The sequence below is a fragment of the Amia ocellicauda genome, chromosome 12 (genome assembly GCF_036373705.1).
Source record: "Amia ocellicauda isolate fAmiCal2 chromosome 12, fAmiCal2.hap1, whole genome shotgun sequence".
In the NCBI taxonomy this organism is placed as follows: Eukaryota; Metazoa; Chordata; class Actinopteri; order Amiiformes; family Amiidae; genus Amia; species Amia ocellicauda.
In genome coordinates, this window is record NC_089861.1 from 3,736,097 (window position 1) to 3,756,510 (window position 20,414).

General features: G+C 38.2%; 1 protein-coding gene and 2 long non-coding RNA genes across 4 annotated transcripts; 1 reads left to right on the forward strand and 2 right to left on the reverse strand.

Annotated features, from left to right (window-relative positions):
* Window positions 1-283: 283 nt before the first annotated feature.
* Window positions 284-8,159, reverse strand: LOC136764242 (uncharacterized). 2 transcript variants are annotated; one of them, XM_066718112.1, is made up of 9 exons: window positions 6,529-8,159; window positions 4,895-4,963; window positions 3,972-4,082; window positions 3,714-3,800; window positions 3,016-3,063; window positions 2,718-2,789; window positions 2,343-2,375; window positions 1,692-1,730; window positions 284-1,453 (listed from the first exon to the last, which is right to left on the reverse strand). In XM_066718112.1, the coding sequence occupies exons 2-9, from the start codon at window positions 4,946-4,948 to the stop codon at window positions 893-895; spliced, it is 1,005 nt and encodes a 334-aa protein (XP_066574209.1). In that variant the 5' UTR covers window positions 4,949-4,963; window positions 6,529-8,159; the 3' UTR covers window positions 284-892. The 2 variants fall into 2 exon arrangements, with proteins under 2 accessions (XP_066574209.1, XP_066574210.1); XM_066718113.1 differs by lacking the exon at window positions 6,529-8,159 and having other exon boundaries at window positions 4,895-5,050.
* Window positions 8,160-8,162: 3 nt separating this feature from the next.
* Window positions 8,163-10,583, reverse strand: LOC136764243 (uncharacterized). The gene is made up of 3 exons (XR_010821167.1): window positions 10,374-10,583; window positions 9,827-9,862; window positions 8,163-9,437 (listed from the first exon to the last, which is right to left on the reverse strand). It is a non-coding gene; the product is annotated as an uncharacterized LOC136764243 (long non-coding RNA).
* A 4,634-nt stretch (window positions 10,584-15,217) lies between these two features.
* Window positions 15,218-19,487, forward strand: LOC136764244 (uncharacterized). Its single transcript, XR_010821168.1, has 5 exons — window positions 15,218-15,271; window positions 15,497-15,564; window positions 15,935-15,973; window positions 16,412-16,511; window positions 19,228-19,487. It is a non-coding gene; the product is annotated as an uncharacterized LOC136764244 (long non-coding RNA).
* Window positions 19,488-20,414: the final 927 nt, after the last annotated feature.

Consider the following 20,414-nt stretch of genomic DNA (forward strand, 5'->3'; position numbering starts at 1 on the left):
CCCAGTGACAGAAATCTGCTCAACCAGTTTAAAGGACAGTTTTTGTTGCTTTAAGCTGTTGGAAACTCATTTTACAATGCCAGGTGCATCCTGTTTAGCAGAGAACATGCACATTCAAATATGTTAATTGAACTGGTGTATTTCTGTCCAGGAGATGGATGAGAATGTGCTGAATTGATTGATGTTTTCCCTTACATATGTCCTATATGAGCAGTTCATTTTGAATGTGTTTGACATTAAATTAAAGAAAATTAGTCAGTTGCCTTCAACCATGCTTTTCAAACACATTTTATTAAACAATGCATCATACACTGAAACAATCCTGTAAATCCTGTAAAACTGGCACAGGATCTGCAGTCAACAGCCTGTTCACACGATCCCGCATGTGAGCAACAGGAGAGTTTCTACTTTGAAATGGTAAAAGCAAAACAGTACAAAAGTACATTGAAATAGTTTCATATTTTCTTTGTGTTTTTGATCACATTAAAGAAAGCTAAACAGATATAAATTAATGCATCCCTATGCTGTTAAAATATATTGTACAAAGTAATAATAATAATAATAATAATACTAATAATAATAATAATAATAATAATTTTATTATACTAAGTAATCTATTCTGTTTGTGTACTTTTACTTTACATGTTAATTTAGGGTTTAATACACTATCTGGTGATACCTTTGACCTATATTGTTTTGCTCAATACTTGATAAAACCAGCCGGGCCAACACACTTTCATAATTCTCCAATGAACACCTGCATGTTGAGCAGTGCAGGGTAACTGAGTGAAAAGGGGTCTTTCGCTGTCATGGAGAGTGTGTCTGTTGAGGAGTGACACCACAGGTCATCATCCAGACGCAAACTGCTGAAGATGTTCACAGCGTCGGGCTCTTAGATAAAATCCCCCCTCAGGGACACTGCAGGTCCCCGTGGTGTTGCGGCTCTGGGCTGCACTGAACCTGTGTGGGGGCCGCTTTGCGTCGTCGAGCCCTGGTTTTCAGGGACGTGAAGCTTGTTTTTGAAGCCTTCTGGGATGGCTTGAACTGTGGCAGCTGGCTCTTCAAAGATGGCCGTATCTGTGGGTGAAGCAATCCTGCTGTATTCAGTTGGGTTGGCTCCTTCCCCGGCACACGGCACATACCCAGTACCACTCCCTGCCTGTGTCTGTGTCTGTGTCTGTGTCTGCTGCTGGACCCCAGCTGGAGCAGAGCTTGCTGGGTAACCGCTTTCAGGGACTGGGCTGTTTCCTCCATGGATAACAGCCCCTTCCACTGGGTGACTGGTCCCTTGGGGAGCCGGATCTCCGCCCAGGGGAGCCGTGACGTCCGGAAATGTGGGTGTCCCTGGGTTGGGTAGAATTCCCCTGGGATTGAGAAGTTCAACACCCCCGTTAAAACTCTGTGTGACGGCCGTCCTCTCTGCTGCAGGGATTACTGACAATAAGTAGAGAATCTGCATTGGAGGATAGATACATGGGGTTATTGTATGCTAATATTGATATTATTTCTTTCTGTGTGTTTAGTCTGCACTGTAATCCACTATGTCAAACCACCGAATAAAACTACAGATCTTTCCAGTATTACAGTCTCATGAATATTTGACATTTCGAGGACATGGTGTAAGTGTCTTGCTTATTTTATGGTAACTGACTGAATGAACCCCCTCTTCAGTTTTCATTGGCATTACTTACAGACTGCTGCTGAGGTTCCTCTGAGCTGACTGACCCAGCCTAGAAAAGAGACTCAAGGTGAGATTACACCCCAGAAACATAAACCAAGAAGCATCCGAAACCAAATAATTTTTTAGGTTTTGTTAGATACATTTGAGAAACCATGGCAAATCATAATGTTTGTTGATTTTGATTACTGAGAAAATCTATTGTCCTTAACGACCTCTGTATAGGATTTTGTTCATGGAATTCAAACTTGATTAGATTTAGCACATAAAACTGATAGACAAATCCTGTACAAGACTGCCAATTGTAGTCACCTCAAAACTTAGACCCAGCTGCCTATTGCAAATTAAATTCAGCAGTGGACAGCAGTGGACCCTAGTGGACAACCTGGTTGTTTTAGGTATCCAGGAGGACTCTCCATCAACACAATCCTGTCATTGATTTTTGGAATTGGAATTTGAGGGTGTCAATGTTTTCATGTGGTCTGGGCATAAGGAATATGCTGTACTGCTCATTTTAGGTTGCTGTTGCCTCTGAAACTGCCTGACTCAGTTTTTTTCTGAGAACAGCATAAATACATGGAAGTAGTTCATTTTGGGGAGTGAATATTTACAGGTGACAAAGTGATAATTAAGGAGGACAATAAAATCAGACAAAAGCACTCACCATTACTGGTTGTTGAATAATGACTGTATAGATCTGTGCAAGGAAAAAGTAAGTTATTTGATTTGTAATTTTAAATAGAGAATTATTTTAATAATATCACATGCAACAGACCAGCCCCACACATTCCACTTCTATATAATAATTGTACTAACAAAAAACTAAAAAAGTGAACTGACAATTAATAATAATATATATGCCTATACACACCCTGCGTATGCATATGCCCTGCACACCACTCAGTTTGTACTGTTCTGGAAGCCAGTTATAATCATCAATAATAATCTACAGGATTTACACAGTACAGTAAAGCATTCACGAGGTATAAGACTAGTACAGGACTACAGACGATTGTGCGCCAGTCATAATGAGTCTTACTTGTGGCTGAAAGTCAGTGTCGGCGAGAGGACTTATGAGTTGTGTTGCTGGGAGGTAGGTGGGTCCTCCAGACTGTTATTGTAAAAGGAGAAAAACATCAGTGGTATTGGCAACCTTTTTGTCAGCAGTGTCAGTGCGGTATGATACAGACTGATCAATTCACAATCAGACATCGATAAATCGAGGGATTATAGTTAATGACACAAGGCATGGTGACCTGTAATGACAGTGTAGTGCAGAGCCTGCCATTTGTTCGGTTGTCAACTATGAACTGTTAAAAGCATAACAAGTAACATACCAGGCCTGGTTGTTGCTGGAAAGGCGGATAGTTCAATCCTGGGAAAATCTAATATTAAATAATATATAAAAAAAAAAAGATAAGATTAACAACGCTGAAACAGTGCAGTTTTTCACTTCAGTGTAGATCACAGTAGTGGACAAACCTGTTGCTGGAGAGCTCAATTTCTGCAGGTATTAGAAGTCAGTCACACTTTACAAACAATGGGCACCAATTCTTAATGAATTGATGTATGAATACCAGTTCTGCTGTTAATCACATGTATTACAAGATGAGGGTCGGGGTTAGGGCTAGGGTGACAGACCAGGTTTGAGGGTTATAGGCTTATAGGCTTATACATGTGATCAACATCAGAACTCAGTGGAAGTGCATGAGATTTGATTGCCCTGGGAATTAATTAATTCATTGAGAATCAGTATTGTAAAGTGTTACCTATAAGTCTCTCTAAATCATCATTCATTGAATACCTTTCACATGTGCCTTTTTTTTTTTTTTTTTTTTTTTACTAATTGAGCCCAGTAATTGAACCAGTTAAGTAGTTAAAATTTGGATAATTCTAAAACTACAAGATACGGTGGCTGTCCAGGACCAAGGTTGGCCAAGCCTGCTCCATGTGGAACCTTGATGAAAAATACAGGAAGGCAAGGAAAGGAGGAAAGAAACAGAAATTCTGTAATCGATCTCTGCTCTGATCCTACCTGAGGCTGCTGACCTGACACTGTTGGGAGTTCTGTTTCCTGTGGCATCAGTGGGACATTTCCATAGGTAAGATCAACATTGAAAAACTGGAAAGGTTGTAAAGGAAAGAATGAATTAAACAGTTTCACCCTTTTACAGATGAGTGCAATGACTACAATATACAGATTGGAATAGAATTGACAAAGAAGCTGCTAAAAGCTGGTTCATTGTGCAACCATCCTTCCAAGAAATATGAAGCCCTCTGACTGAAGACTTACTGGTGGCTGGGGTATGGGAGGTGAAAATGTCTGGGGCATCTGCTCTTGAAATCCCTTTGGCGGAACTACAGAGGGACCTGCTACCATGTCTAGGGCTTTCACACTCCTCATCTACAGAAAGAGCGGAAACAGGCAAAATTACACATGGAGGTCATTAGAAAATACAGGACATGTTTTGGTTAGGCAAAGTGTTACTCCTGCGGTGATCATACATACATTTATTAGGGATCTGCAGCCAGTATTTTAACATGTGACCCCCTTTTTTTGCTTTGACTGACAGTTTTTTTTCAGGTTTAACAAATTACTGTAACTACATATAGGATCTCTCTCTCCGTTATACACATTGCTAATACATTATTTACCTGAAATAGAACTCTAAAATACAGTTGCTGATATTCATAAGACCGTGATTTACCTGCTTTATCTGAGGTGTGTTCATTACGTTGTTGTAGCCATACTGAGAGGTTAACACAAACAAACATACAGATTACATGGGGAACTCAGAAAAGTAGAGAAAAATAGAGAGCTCAAAGTAATTCACTCCTCATGGAGAAACAGAATACAAATCCTTTCTACAATACTATACTTTATAGTATTATTGTGTTCTGTTGAATTGTAGCAGCTACACATGTACACCTTGTGTCATAAAAAGACCTCCGGCTTTGATAAATACAGTACAAACCCCTACCTCTGCTGTAACTGTACAATTCCAACATACAATATATGAATATTTTAATAGTAAGTAAATGTATTATGCCGCTGAGGGTGACAATAATGTCTCCTATCATACTTCCATTGAGCATCAACTTTTAGAGGAAATACAATTTGACATGTTGTCTACATTAATTTACATGTAATTTTTGTATGTGTGCATTGCAAATGTTACATTGTTATTGTATGAGAGAATTAAGCAGTGTACTTACAGGTCTTCCGACAGAGCTTCCCACAAGACACAGTAAGACAAACACAGCTTTCATGGTTTATTCTGAAGTCTGTAACAAAAATTGTTGAATATTTCAAACTTAAAAAATAATTCAGATGAAAGTAACAACACACAATCCAAAGAATACTGCAGTGGGCTCAGGGATGTCTGAGTGTGCTTAAATGTTTCCAGCTTTCTAGGGGAATTTAAACTATGCTTCTGCTGAAAAGTAACCAATCAGGCCAAAGTAAAAGAAAATTGTGTCACGTCTTGGGAATCTCTCACAGTTTCATTATCCAGTATATATTGACATGTGTTATTACATTGCCTAGACGCAAGCATATATCATTACAGCTCCACAACACATCATTACGTCAAGCTTTTCAGACTGGGCTGTTCATACTACACATGTAAAATAATGGCCCTGGGAAATCATCGGATTTCATTGGGAAGGATACTTTTATCATCATGAATAAGAACAATGCCTTATTTCCTATTCTTGAACCTGTTTTAAGCATTGCCAAGGCTTTGAGAGCAGATCTGAAAAGACTGCAGTGTGCCTTCTACTGGGCGGAGAGAAGTTGAATCATTTTTATACACTGGAATCTAAAAACACAAGCAAACTGTTACCTCTTGATGATTTAATATTAGATTAACAATGCAGATAAAGTAACTATCTTTCACCCCACTTATATCTTATCATGGATGTTATTGGTGCAGTTGGATATTTTTTAAGAAAACTCAGACACTGTGTCTGATGTGCTTAATCCTGTGTGAACAACATGCTTAAAGCAAATCATTATGCTGTCTAGTGGAGAACCATGAGGAACCAGACAGTGCTTTTTCTGCATAAAATATGCAATATCAGTGTTCTGCAGCGAGGGAGACATGTTGTCTTCTTATGAAACTCTATTCCAGACACAACACCCACTAATAGAGGATACGCCCACCAGAGATATGCCACTGCATGACTCCATGAGTCCTTTATCCCCCAGTGATTAGTGGATTTAACTTTTATAGTGAATTCATCATTGTTAGTAATCTGTAATACAAAGACAAAAATCTATATCTTAAATGACATTGTAAAATGGAAACATACATTGAAAAATGTACAGAAATGTACAGGTTTTAAACTCACATGTAGGTCACCCAAAAAATATAGGTACTTTATACGTTTATTTTCCAGACAAAACATCTTAAAAGAAAACCAAAAACAAAACTATGCCTTTAAGTCTATTTTCCAGTTACTTAAAATCCATAAACAAATTACAGGACAGATTACATGCTCTAGTTTTATTGTTTCTGTAGAGTACCAGCATATCAGAAGATTGATATCATATCAGAGTTTATGTATATGCAATGTTACATAAGGGCTATCTTCATTAACATTGGATTAATATTAACAATGAATGGATCTTGTGCAGTAGTATATGGCCCAATATAATAAAAATCAATCAAAGCCTCATTCATGCTAGATATTCTGTTTTAGTGCACTTGGTTTAATTTGATGAGTCTTTTCTTAATCAGATTAAGCCTTCACCTCTTTTCATTTTCTACAAGGTCAACCATGTAGTCAGATTAGTTGACTGTGCAGGAATCAAAACCAAAGACATTGCCAAACCATGTCACACAAACCTTAATGCCCGAATTGATACATGCAGGCCATCCAGTGTCTGTCAGCTCTGGTCATCTGAATAAACAGGTGTCTAATGCTCGTATGGACAATAATAGATAGACTGACACTTTCTGCCTTTCATTTAACAAGCTAGGCTCAGCTGCTCTTTGGTGGATCTTTTGGTTGCACATTGCAAGGAACCAATCACGTTTCAATCAATCAATCTATCAATTAATTTGAATTTAATATAGCACCCTTCGCAGGGTAGCCACAGAGTGCTTTACATGATGAAAACAAATAAATACATAAATAAATAAACCACAAACAACAAATACAATTAAAATACAAGCATATGACAAGCATTTCAAAAATCAGAAAGTGACAGTGGGATTGTAATGTGTCGGACACTACCGGGGTGGATTCAAGTGCGTACTCAACCAGAGGGAAGGCAAAAGCAAAAGTACAAAGGAGAGATCCAAAAATCATAGTCAAGGACAGTCCAGAGAAAGATCGATTGGGCAGATCAACAAGGAGATCAAAAGGGGAGGTCATGAGAAGAAAGCAAAAGGTCAGGAACACTAATAGACAGGCAATATGGGAATGCTTAGAAGTGACACTGAGAAGAAGACAAGACTTAGCAGTGACTGAAGGACAAATAGGGGTTTGTGCAGGGCAGAGTAGAGTGAGTGGGGCTGGTAGGGAGAGGGAGAACCAAAGCGTGCAGAGGGTTATTGGGACAAACGCACATGGTGATGTGGAATGTTAATTGGATGATTGCTAATTTGGAGAGGGAGACTGGCAAGTATTCAGATGATGAGGATGACCTCAAGTGGTGGATGGGGGAAGTGCAGAGAGCAGGGATTTACATGCTGTAGAAAGTGCACTACTTTAATACCATCCATACTGATTCCCCCTCTCTCACACACTCACTTACTTACTTAGTAACATCACTTAAATTGACCAGCTATAAAACTGTTAACAATTGCCACCCATGTGTAACTCAGACATCAGCCTCTGTCTCCATTGCTATACTGGTTGTATGGGTGAACATGAGATGGCAATAAATGGAAAAAAGTAGTAACTGCTACATGTCACGTTCACTGACCGAAGGCTGAAGTTTCTACAGATATTAAAGACTTCACTTTTTAGTAAAATTAGACTCTAATAATTACAGTCATTTTAAGATATGTACAGCTCAGTCTCTCAAACCGACTGCAAAAGGTCACCATAAATGAACTTAATTTGAAGAAAATGTAGAAATCCAAATCATCTGAATTCAGGCTGCTGGTCTTTATCCTGAGTAAATTGTTCACCAGCTTTGGAAAACCAGGCCCTGGGTGTTAGACATTTCAGATCACAGCCAAACAAAAATGCAAAACAAGGAGGAGACCTCCACCTGGAGGCACCTCGTTTGCAGTACAGTTCATGTAGTTTGGCCACAACTGGCATGATTTCCCCACATTCAGGCATCTATGGCAAGCCATTGTGGGATTTAAACCATAATTACTGATAATTATGGATTTGATGTCACAACAGCCAGCCTTGTCAGCTCAACACAAACAACATTGAATCAAGTATCAAAATTACGTTCATTTCAGTGGCAAAACTTTATAATGTATGTATAATACATTATGATACAAAATATTGTATAGTATTTATGTCTAAATGTTTTTCTTATATTACGTTGGAGTAGTTTTATTATTATTTAATTAGTTTCAGTCGCGCAATTCACTATTATGTTTGTGTGTAAACTGCAATGGAATTTGCTGTTTTCGGGTGATTTATGCGTGGGATGGCAATTTATTTAAATTAGATTTTATATATATTGGTCCATTTTACCTGTTGTTGTTTCTACTATGTAACCTAGTTTGAAATGTTTCTAGTGTTAAACCACCCCTGCACAAGTTATAGACATACATTTCTGAATGAAAAGACAAACAAAAAACTACTAACTAAATGTATGCTGTAAAAATAAATGATATTCTAGGTTAGCAATGGCGAACCTATGCCAGCCCGCCCCTCAGTAAAGAAGTTTAAAACCAGTGCTTTAGGTCGCGATGTTGTAGCGCAGATTCCCGCAGTTCTGCGCAGACAGTAGAATCCCAGCGATCCCATTGGTGGAGCCGCGCAGACCCGCATTGCTGCGCAAATCTGCGCTACATGAGGGACACCTTCATGTTACGATTGTTGGATGCATCTGTGCTGCACTGTGGGACCGGGATGCAGATGACAAACGCAGGAAGTCTGTCCTATTGGGAATAATTGTGGTCAGTAATGCACGTCTCTTGAAAACGCAGCAAAGAAGCATTTTGATGTATTTTCCAATCTGTCCTGTATTAAACGTAGAATGGCCACAATCATCCATATGTAACACTACGATACGATTTAAAAACTTCATGCAAAAGTGTGCAAAAAAACCCCAAAAGTACATTTGTGCATACTCATTTATTTCACGGTAGTTTGATGGGCTACTTATTTTATTTAAAAAGTGCCATACAAAGTATATTAATCTACTACCAGTTATGGTTATATTATATTATATAAGGTTATACAAATAAGCGGTAGATATATTTAAGTAAATACAAGTTGATAAAACGAAGGTACACTGGTAATGGTTGAGTGCAGGTGCGAACAAAAAACAATAAGGAAGCTATACTAATGCAGGCAAATGAACAAACGTCTACTTATTGTATTGTAACGGGAGGGCAATATTGGGGATTTCATTGCGAATGTATTGCAGTAAATTTGAATCTACAGTCCAGAGCAAATCTCCAAATCCGCTTCTGTGACGTCAGGGTCCATCTCCTCTTGGGGGGGTAGTGGGAGTTGTAGGAGTGGTGACTGGAGGAGGAGAAGGCGCTGTTGGGGGAGGAGGTATGTGCAAAAATTGCCAAAAGGGAAAATTTAACAGCTTGAGGAAAAAGTTGTGCTGCAAGAGAAAAAAAGACATCACAAAAGTAACATCTTAACATCTTATTATATCAACACATGTATTGAATGTATATAGTGAAAAGCTTTCACCCTCCCTTGTCTCCACTTCATTTAACCCTTAATTTTACAAACAAGTTATTTGGTGATTTGTTTAGTTTGATAAGTATTGTTTTTGAACTAGACATCAGTGATGTCTTTTCAGTGTTCGATAAACACTGCTTCAGTCTATAAACTGAAAAAAATAGTGGAGACAAGGGAGGGTGAAAGATTTTCACTGCAATACCAATCATATATATATATATATATATATATATATATATATATATATATATATGTGGGAGAGAGAGAAAGAGAGATTACTGAAGTGTCTACGGGAGATTGACTTACTTCAGCACTTTCTGAACTGCTGCTGCTGCTGCCCATCTGGATATCAGAGAGAGATACAAGATGTTGTTTGCGTTGGTATTTTTGTGAATCTCCAGAGGTCAGATAATAAAAATGACATATGACCCCACCTCTTTAAAACGTTTTGCCTTGTTGAAACCAAAAAAGTAGTAGGTGACCTGCCCCTACAGTAGTGTTAACATGTAGACTACACCTCAATATTTGCCCTTTCCTGGGTTTTTAAACATGTGCAAGTCATTTATGTACAAGATGGACTAAAACACTAAATTATGTATCAAAATACATACAGTACAATCTAATTTATTGAGCTGCAATTTCTGGCATGCCCCTACGTTTTGTCATTTTGTAGCTCTGGATTGCTTTTCTCCTAATGTTTTAATTTAACTTAATGAACTTCAATACAAGAAGATCTATACCTTTTTCCAGGGCTTTAATTTACATTGGGTTGATTGAACATGTACAACAGAATAGAACTGAACAACCTAGGCTACTCTATAGTATTGTAGAAATGTGTAGAAGTTATACTCACAGCTCCAGGAAAAATCGCGGAAAGAAATAATACAGTCAAGGCAGCACTCATTGTGCATCTGCTGAATAATCTGCAACACCTAAAAAACAACACAGTGTAAAATCTGAGTGACAGAGAACATTAGCCTATGAGTTCTACTCTAAAGACCAGCACAGCTTTTTGTTTTATAGGTTATAGAGATAACAGCTGCAACTTCACATGCATTTCTGCGGCGAGAACATTGTTGCTTGAGTTTCCGTTTCAGTGCTGTCGTGCTTCATTTAAACATTTCACGACCAATAGCAACCCACAAGTGAAGAGGAAGGATTAAGTATACCATAAAAACAGTTTCAGCTGATACTGGTGATAAAAAGAACAAAAATATTAATTAATTGTACAGGACAGAAATGATCAAGCCTCTTGCACAATTGTGCCCCGGTGGCTCATAATCCAGCTCTGTAGATATTGAGCAATGGCGATTGCAATGTGTGTGGGTAGTTTCTGCAGAGGTGCACTACATTGTACTGAATGTTATAACTTGCTGTCTATATAAGAAGTCTATGTATGCATATTTATATATAAATACATGTATACACACATATCTAGTCCTTCAGGGCCACTGACCTGCATGATTTATAGTTTTACAAACATGTCTTTATTTTTTATTTAGGTAGCAACTTGCTTAATCTTTCAATTAGTGTTTCGAGGTGGACCTCAGAGACCAGGCTCCCATGCATGAACAGACAGGCTTGTGAAATCCCAGCATCCCGCAAGTTGTTACAAAACAGTGGGGAAGAATGACTCGTCTCTTGTCACCGTTCTGTTTTCAAACAACGCGGTAAAAACATGACTTCAGGCCAGCCACTGACCATATTGCAAACACAACAATATAAGAATTGCAATACATTATATTTGTCAACATAATTAATTCAGTTAGTGCCTACAGACAGTTTTGTGGCAGACTCTAAATGGGGAACAGGAAATGTTCTGTTGTACTGTGCGATTGATGGGGGGGTCATAATTTTGATTAATCCTTGACAAGAGCACAGGTACAGTAGGGGGTGTATTATATGAGTACCTGTGTATTTCTTTACCTATGATTCACCACATTCAGAAACTGAGTTGGGAGCTGTTCCATCCAATTTCAAGAGGGTGTCTTGTGTGTACAATGTCAGGCATTTCACATGAATGTAGTTAGTTTAGTTATCTTTGTTCTGTCCTGTTTGGATATTTTCCCTGATTGGATATATTTTGTTTGTAATTCCATTTATTTTGCTGTGTGCATTTCCGATTTATATTTTGCATGTTAGCAAGAAGGAGCCTTCCTTGAACCTTTTTTTTTTTTTTAAATAAAATACATAATCTCTGTGTGCCAACATTGTGTTTTTAAATGGATGTATTAACCACTGGGGCTTCATCTGTGAGGCCTGACAAACAAGGATGGTGCACAGGCATGAAAGTTAATTGTGTTTTTTTTTTTCTTTACACAATTAGTCTCTCAACCACTGAGTGTGAGGCACATACTAATCTGCTCTGTTTTTATTATTGTGAGAGTTGGTCTTGCACCATTAATCAGATGTGATGTGTTTGCTTGTTTTGCAATGTATTTACAAACAAGAAAGCTCCCCATATTAGAGAGATCTCTGAAAATGATGCCAGCGCGTGTGTGTGGCAACACTACTAATCTGTTTTCTAGGAGTGCAATAGTTCACTTTCAGTGCTCCTGGTAGATATACGCTATTCAAATGTGAAGGAGCCAGAAGTCAGATACTGCAGGTTTGATTTTAAATAAAGATACAATTATTTTCTACAGAATCTGCTTTGCCTATGAAGCTGGGATGCAATACCTGTTTGCAGTACAACAGGTATCATATAAAGGAGATCCGCATGGTATCTTGCCTGCCTGGTGCTCAGGTTGCAGATCTCCCTAAACTAGTAGACGGGCTACTGGCCAAAGCTGGGGGGGGAATCCACTAGTCATGGTCCACATTGGAACCAATGACATAGGAAAGGGTAGGCAAGAGGATCTGCAAGACAAATTTAAAGAGTTAGGTAAGAAACTAATGAGCAGAATCTCCACTGTAATTTTCTCTGAAATACTACCAGTACCACGTGTCAGTCCTATGTCTGAAGCTTCCTGCAGCATATCTTCGACTATTTCGTGGTTGCTGGTACAGTGTGTATGCATGTATGTATGTATTGCCATTCTCTCACAACAAAAAAAGCCTGTTAGGAACTTGTTCTGGTGCAGCAAACATACAACCATTGTTGACTGTGTGCTGTAATTTCTCTGTCCAGAAGCTGTCCCCTGAATTAGTGTTGTGCTCGGAGTTAACGCCATGCTTTTCAATGTGTTATTTTGCGCGTCGCGAACCAGTTTTCTGCTCGGTGCAGCTACGAATATAGCAGGAATCATGCATAATTTCAGCCACTACTCCCATTTTGCGCCTTGCATACAATTAAAGGGTGAACAGTGCAGAATGGATTGTGCCACGCAAAACAGTGCATGCACGCTCTCTGGTTGAGGAGGAGGTACTAAAGGGATTAGCAGAATTAAAAACAAACAAATCACCTGGGCCAGATGGTATAGTTCTAACAGTACTTAAAGAAATGAGGGAAATTATTTATAGGTCGCTAACTCAATTATTCCAAAAGACACTTAGAACAGGGGATGTGCCCACTGACTGGAAGACAGCAAATGTCATACCAATCCACAAGAAAGAGGACAAAACTGAGCCAGGAAATTACAGACCAATCAGTCTCACCAAAATTACTTATATAATGTTGAAAAAAATGATTAGACAGAAAATAGAGGAGCATCTTAATGAAAACCATATTCTTGGAGATAGTCAACATGGAAACTGCCGCTGTAGATCATGTGAAAGCATATGATATGATATACTGCGATTTTCAAAAAGCTTTTGATAAGGTTCCACACCAAATACTGATCCTCAAATTGGAAACTGTAGGTATTCAGGGTATTATTATTATTATTATTATTATTATTATTATTATTATTATTATTATTAATTTATTAGCAGGTGCCCTTATCCAGGGTGACTTACAGAATATAAGAGCATTACAAGAATGCAATACAGTGTAAAATTACAGATCAAAACATAATACAATTTCACGTTCAACAATACATAAGTGCATGAGAAAATATACAGTTAATATAAGTTGAAGGATTATGGTTGAACTGGTTGATGTACAGGAAACAGAGGGTGTCGATTAGAGGAGTTGCCTCTAACTGGAGTGAGGTTGTTAGTGGAGTTCCACAGGGATCAGTACTAGGGCCTTTGCTTTTTCTAATCTATATTAATGATCTGGAATCTGGGATAGTTGGCAAACTTGTCAAATTTGCAGATGATACTAAAATAGGTGACTCAGCAGATACAATCTCAGCAGCACAGGCTATTCAAAGGGACTTAGATAATATTCAGTTGTGGGCAACACCTGGCAGATGAAATTCAATGTGGACAAGTGCAAGGTAATACATGCAGGGAACAAAAATGTCCACTATAATTACACTATGGGAGGAATAGAACTAGATGAAGTAACGCATGAGAAAGACCTAGGAGTCTATGTGGACTCCTCACTTTCTCCATCCAAACAATGTGGGGAAGCAATAAATAAGGCAAACAGGATGTTAGGGTATATTATCAAAAGTGTAGAATTGAGAACAAGGACAGTAATGTTCAGACTGTACAATGCACTAGTTAGAGCTCATCTGTGTACTGAAGAAAGATATCGCTGCTCTAGAGGCAGTTCAGAGGAGAGCAACCAGACTTATTCCAGGTCTGAAGGGAATGTCCTACTGAGAGACTGAGGAACTGAACCTTTTCACCCTGGAACAGAGGAGACTACGTGGGGACTTGATCCAGGTCTTCAAAATCATGAAAGGCATCGATCACATCAAACCAGAGGAGCTTTTCCAGATCAGCAGGGACACACGCACCCGGGACACAAATGGAAATTGGGCTTCAAGGCATTCAAGACAGAAAACAGGAGACACTTCTTCACACAGAGAGGCGTCACAATCTGAACAAACTCCCCAGCGATGTGGCTGAAGAGACAATTTGGGAACATTCAAAAACAGACTGGATAGGATCCTTGGATCACTTAGTTACTTAGTTAGATCACGAGTATTAGATAGATCTCTCTCTTCTAATATTATCCACCTTGCTTTTCCCTGTCCTTTCTTGGTAGTTATATGTTGTCCATTTACATTATTTACAAACCTATATACTGAAAATCCTTAAGGTGAATTAATGCAGATCAATTTCAGTGCTAATCTGAGTTTGTATTAGTAAAGTTGTAATGATAAATTAAAGGCAGTATTTCCATTGCAACTTTTTTGCTGCATCATAGCATCAGCATCCTTCGCTCATCCTTTTGAAAAATTGACTTTATTTGTACAGCTATTGAAATTACAGCATACCCTTTCTGGGTACATTCTGTTGTTCACATTCAACTTCAAGAGATGTTAAAAAGCATATACTGTTATAGCTGATTACAAGGTCTGCTATATTTGTGTGTGTGTGTGTGTGTGTGAATGCCAGCAGATTTTTATTTTGCTTGTTGTGCCATTGAGGTCTTAACATATTTCTTCATGTGTTATTGTGTCACTGTACATTGCGATACAATATTGCACAGGTGAAACTTCTTCGCTGGTCCTGAAGTGGGTGTTAATAATCCATGCTGCTCTCCCATAGTCACGGAAAGCCTACATTTCAAACATTTGTTTAGAAATATGTCCTCACACAAAACAACAATATTTACATTATTTAGTTAATGCGATACGATTGGCCATTGGCTTTCTGAAATTCCTTTAAATAGGACCATGTTAGAATATGTTTAAACCAGCCTGACACAGGGAATCATTCGACTCGAACTATTTCTCCTCCTGCATTGAACACGTAACGTTATAACTTTACTGAATTACTTTTTTGGAAATTAATCTTCGATAATCAGAAAATTATGTGCACAGGATTTGTTTCATGTTATTAAATAATTGTTAATAATAAGATGTTACAGTTCTTTTAAAATGGTCATAAAATATGTATGCATTCTATATGTGATTAAAGTGTGATTTTGAACGGCTTATGGCATTGACATTTTATTCATTCCATGCCTTTCTGCAGCGTCCAAGACAATCATGAAGACTGTGTTTCTCGTCCTGTGCCTCATAGCACTGAGCATTGCTCTCCCGGTAAGTGTTCATATCAGTTTGAAGATACAGATCCAGGGATTGGATACATAAATGTTCCGAAAGATGTTGGATGTAAATATGTGATTGTTTTAAGTTTCAGACCCATAATTGCTTTTAATTCTGCCAAAGCAAAATATTAAAAACCTCTCTTTGCCCTCTGCTTGACATGACTATCACTTGTTCAGTTGTAACATCATTGTCTTCAATGAAATATGAGGAAGGTTCATTCTACTTTAAACAGACTTTTGTGCATCAGATCATTTGATGTTATTTTCCCAGAGAACTTTGCCACTTGGCATCAATGAATATATTTCTGTACAATTATCAGTCCTTGAAATGATGTTAATCTTGGTGATGTGTGTCTTTTCAGGTTGATGAAGAACTGGAGCGTGTGGCACGGTCCTCTGAAGTATGTTCCTGAACTTTTATTACTGTAATGACAAAAAACCCTCAATGTCTTGTATCTGGCAGATACTTGAAAATTATGTTGTCCTTCAAATGATCAAACTTTAAATTAGGATATTTATTTTGACCTCAATTTGATTACATGGGTTAACATCTTATAACTTTTCTAAATGTTTAGTGTCTTTGTATGACATATCTATTATTCTATATGGATCCATACACACCACACCCACATTTCCAGAATAACTACTATTCCATATACATATCCATTAACTTCGTAGTAATATTAGTAATTAAAATTGTGTATGAGGAATAAGTGAATGTCATGTTTTTAAGAGTTCTTGAATAACGTTTTAGTAATGGCTCTAGGTTCCGTGAGAATTTACACTCCTGTTTGGATGAACCTGAATTCAAATATTAAAGTGTTTTTCTCACTCTTTAGAAGACGGCTGCAACCTCTCCTGTGGCTGGATTGGACATCCAGATGGTTTTGAATCTTATTAAACAACTTATGCCAGTACTAGGATTGGGAAAATAAAATGGTCAGTATATTTTCCTAATAAATATCCTTAAGCTTCTCTTCTACTACTGCTTATTCCTCTTTTTCTTCTGTGCTTTCCTGTTCTTGTGAGCCCTTCCATCCACATCCATGAAATAGGGAGATTTATTTCAGTTAGATTTTTTCCAACCACTGTCAACTAACAGTTCTTCACAATATGAAGACGCCCTACTGGCTTACTGTATTCTGCCTGCTTTTAGAGGAGGACTTGTTTAGGAGAAGTGTTTAGGAGTTACCCAAGGAGGAATTGAAAAGGGTAGAACAAATTTGAAGTATCTTAGAAAACAAACAAGAAGTGGCAGATGTTCTAAATTAGTATTTTACAGTGGTGTTTACTAAAGAAAAAACAGATAACATGCCACAGATCAGGATAAATGAGTAGGAGGTACTAAAAGGATTTGCAGAATTAAAAACAAACAAATCACCTGGACCATATGGTATTTTTCCAACAGTGCTTAAAGAAATGAGGAACATTATTTAGACATTGAAGAACATTGTTAACTAAACGATTCCAAATGACACTTAGAACAGGGGATGTGCCAACTGACTGGAAAACTGCTAATGTCATACCAATCCACAAGAAAGGGAACAAAACTTTGGAAAACATTTTGGAAAAACATATTAGACAAAAATAGAGGAGCATCTTAATGAAAACCATATTCTTGGAGATAGTCAAATTGGGTTTAGACGAGGCAGATCATGTTTTACTAATTCATTAGAATTTTTTGAACAAGCAACTGCAGCTGTAGATCACGTGAAAGCATATGATATGATATACTTAGATTTTCAAAAAGCTTTTGATAAGGTTCCACACCAAAGACTGATCCTCAGATTGGAAGCTGTAGACATTCAAGGTAATGTAAGTACAGTGGAGACCGCTTATAGTGGTCACGTCCGTCCGGGTCAAATTGATCACTTTAAGCGGATGATCGTTATAACCATTTAAAAAAAATATATATATTTCTCATGCAGATTACCATTTAATTAACATTTATATATTTGTTACATGAATATAATGTAATGAAACGGACAGCTTCACTATTACCTGAATTTTATTGACTTTCAAAATACGTCGGTAGTGCAAATAGGTAGGCTATAAGCCACAGCTTGCCGGTGGTTTCAGTGCATTTCAAATAAAATAAATAAACTGTAGACTATCAATGCCGAATGCCAATGGTAGCAGAGTTTGAAAACAAACGTAATCATAAAATATTCTGATCTTAGTCAAAAAATAAAAACTGCATCACAATAACTAGCCTACAAAAAAATGAGGCTACCTCTGTTTTGTGTGTCGGCTCTGTGCTGCCTGGACAAGTCATTTCACAAACTTGTCCATTGATGCCTGGATCATGGGTTTGTCCAAAACCAAGTTAACTGTTTACTAACTTGCATGAGATTAGTTGAGCTATCAAATTAAGACTAATCTGTGTTTAGACTTTTTTAGTACATTGGAGACCGCTTATAGCGATCACGTCAGTCATTTTATTTATTTGTTGAAATGTATGAAAAGACCCAAAATGAACACTATAAGCGGACTACTTGATCACTATAAGCTAATTATTTAAACAGCATTTGTATAGGAACGATTCCGTCCCAAGCTTTTTGATCCATATAAGTGGTTGATCGCTATAAACGTGATTGCTATAAGCGGTCTCCACTGTAGATGGATTATGAACTGGTTGATGTATAGGAAACAGAGGGTGTCGATTAGAGGAGTCGCTTCTAACTGGAGTGAGGTTGTTAGTGGAGTTCCACAGGGATCAGTACTAGGGCCTGTGCTTTTTCTAATATATATTAATGATCTGGACTCTGGGATAGTTAGCAAATTTAGCAGCACAGGTTAGTCAAACATGCAAGTAACAAAAATGTCCACTATAATTACACTATGGGAGGAATAGAACTAGATGAAGTAACGCATGAGAAAGACCTAGGAGTCTATGTGGACTCCTCACTTTCTCCATCCAAACAATGTGGGGAAGCAATAAAAAAGGCAAACAGAGTGTTAGGGTATATTGTCAAAAGTGTAGAATTGAGAACAAGGGCAGTGATGTTCAGACGGTACAATGCACTAGTTAGAGCTCATCTGGATACTGTGGGCAGTTCTGGTCTCCACAATTCACGAAAGATATCGCTGCTCTAGAGGCAGTTCAGAGGAGAGCAACCAGACTTATTCCAGGTCTGAAGGGAAAGTCCTACTGAGAGACTGAGGACCTGAACCTTTTCACCCTGGAACAGAGGAGACTACGTGGGGACTTGATCCAAGTCTTCAAAATCATGAAAGGCATCGACCACATCAAACCAGAGGAGCTTTTCCAGATCAGCAGGGACACACGCACCCGGGGACACAAATGGAAATTGGGCTTCAAGGCATTCAAGACAGAAAACAGGAGACACTTCTTCACACAGAGAGGCGTCACAATCTGAACAAACTCCCCAGCGATGTGGCTGAAGAGACAATTTGGGAACATTCAAAAACAGACTGGATAGGATCCTTGGATCACTTAGTTATTAATGGACACCAAACGAGCATGATGGGTCGAATGGCCTCTCGATTGTAAACTTTGTTATGTTCTTTTTATGAAATATAAATTAGCCAATATCAAGCATATGTTTTGATTGGAAAAGATGCACTGAATACAGTCCTTCTTAAATATCTTCAGCAGAGATATGGTGTTAAAATTCTCTTTTATCTCCTGCAGGAAAAACATGTGACTTCAGGATTTCTAACACAATCTCCAAACCTGCTCAATCTCCTGCAGCATGTTCCCCACACCCACAGAACATCTTTTCATCTTTCTCTAGGCTGTATGATTTAATCTCAGCTTTAAACACAACATGTACTATTTTAAAGGGCTACATTTTAAATTAAATCTTTGTTCTCTTTCCTGTTTATGTTACAACACAGTAGACTGACTGCTTTCAATGTAGACATCTAATAAACTTGTTAAAGCAAACCTCATATTTACGTTTCATTACTTTACTTTGAGTTTATTTGTACCCTTTTATTCTGTATTTCTATACCACAACTATAGAATGGCACTATGATGTGCAAGTGTGTGTGTGTGTGTGTGTGTATATATCTCCCTCTCCATCTCCTGTCTTTAGTCAGCTCGCGATGACAGACGCAGTGTAGAGTGTAGAGTGTAAATGTGTGTGTCAGTGATTGTGTGTGTGTATATTTCCTTCTCCCTCTCTGCTCTCAACTCTTTTATCTGCACTTGACAACACACAGTCCTGTCCTCTTGCAGGATTATTTATTCATATTATTGTGATCCTGGCGGGTGTCTGTGGGTAGGCTGTGTGTATGTGTGTGCCAGTAGAGCAGTCTAAGGGATGTAAAAGTGTATATGGACGGTGGGCAGGTCAGTTCAGGGACCCTGTCTGTGTGTGTGTGTGTGACTGTGAGTGAGTATTCAATTTCATATGTGTGTGTGCACAAAAAGTTTCAATGATGTCCTAAACGGCCCCTCCTACACAATACTGTCCATAGGCATTTTTATTAGTGTAATCGTATAGTTTGAAAACACATTTTTTAAGTGTAATCTGGTCCAATGCCTGCTGACATTACTTTTTATGACCTCATCAATGAGGTGCAGAAACAACTCGTCATATTTATTCTTAGTGCAGACGCAGGTCTCAGGGGCTGAACACCCTGTATCCCCCATCCCTACACTCCTCACCCCGAAAATAAAATCAATGTGATCGTCACGTGACGAACCTTTGAAGGTCTGGAGACCGAACGAACCTTCAAAGACAGCCCTCACTTCAAATGTCAAGGCCCTGTACCAAGATCAATAAATCCACCTCCACCCCCAGGAGCACAAAGTCTAAGTGCTCCAGAATTATTCTCCTGCGGTGTTCATATGAGGGGATTGTATTCAGAATG

Excerpts from the sequence above, each read along its gene's own strand:
- LOC136764242 (XM_066718112.1), bottom strand. The coding sequence starts at position 4,948 with ATGAAAGCTGTGTTTGTCTTACTGTGTCTTGTGGGAAGCTCTGTCGGA. Across the intron at positions 4,083-4,894 it reads GAAGCTCTGTCGGAAGACCT|ATGAGGAGTGTGAAAGCCCT; the intron begins GTAAGTACACTG and ends CTCTTTCTGTAG. Across the intron at positions 2,376-2,717 it reads ACACTGACTTTCAGCCACAA|ATCTATACAGTCATTATTCA; the intron begins GTAAGACTCATT and ends TTCCTTGCACAG.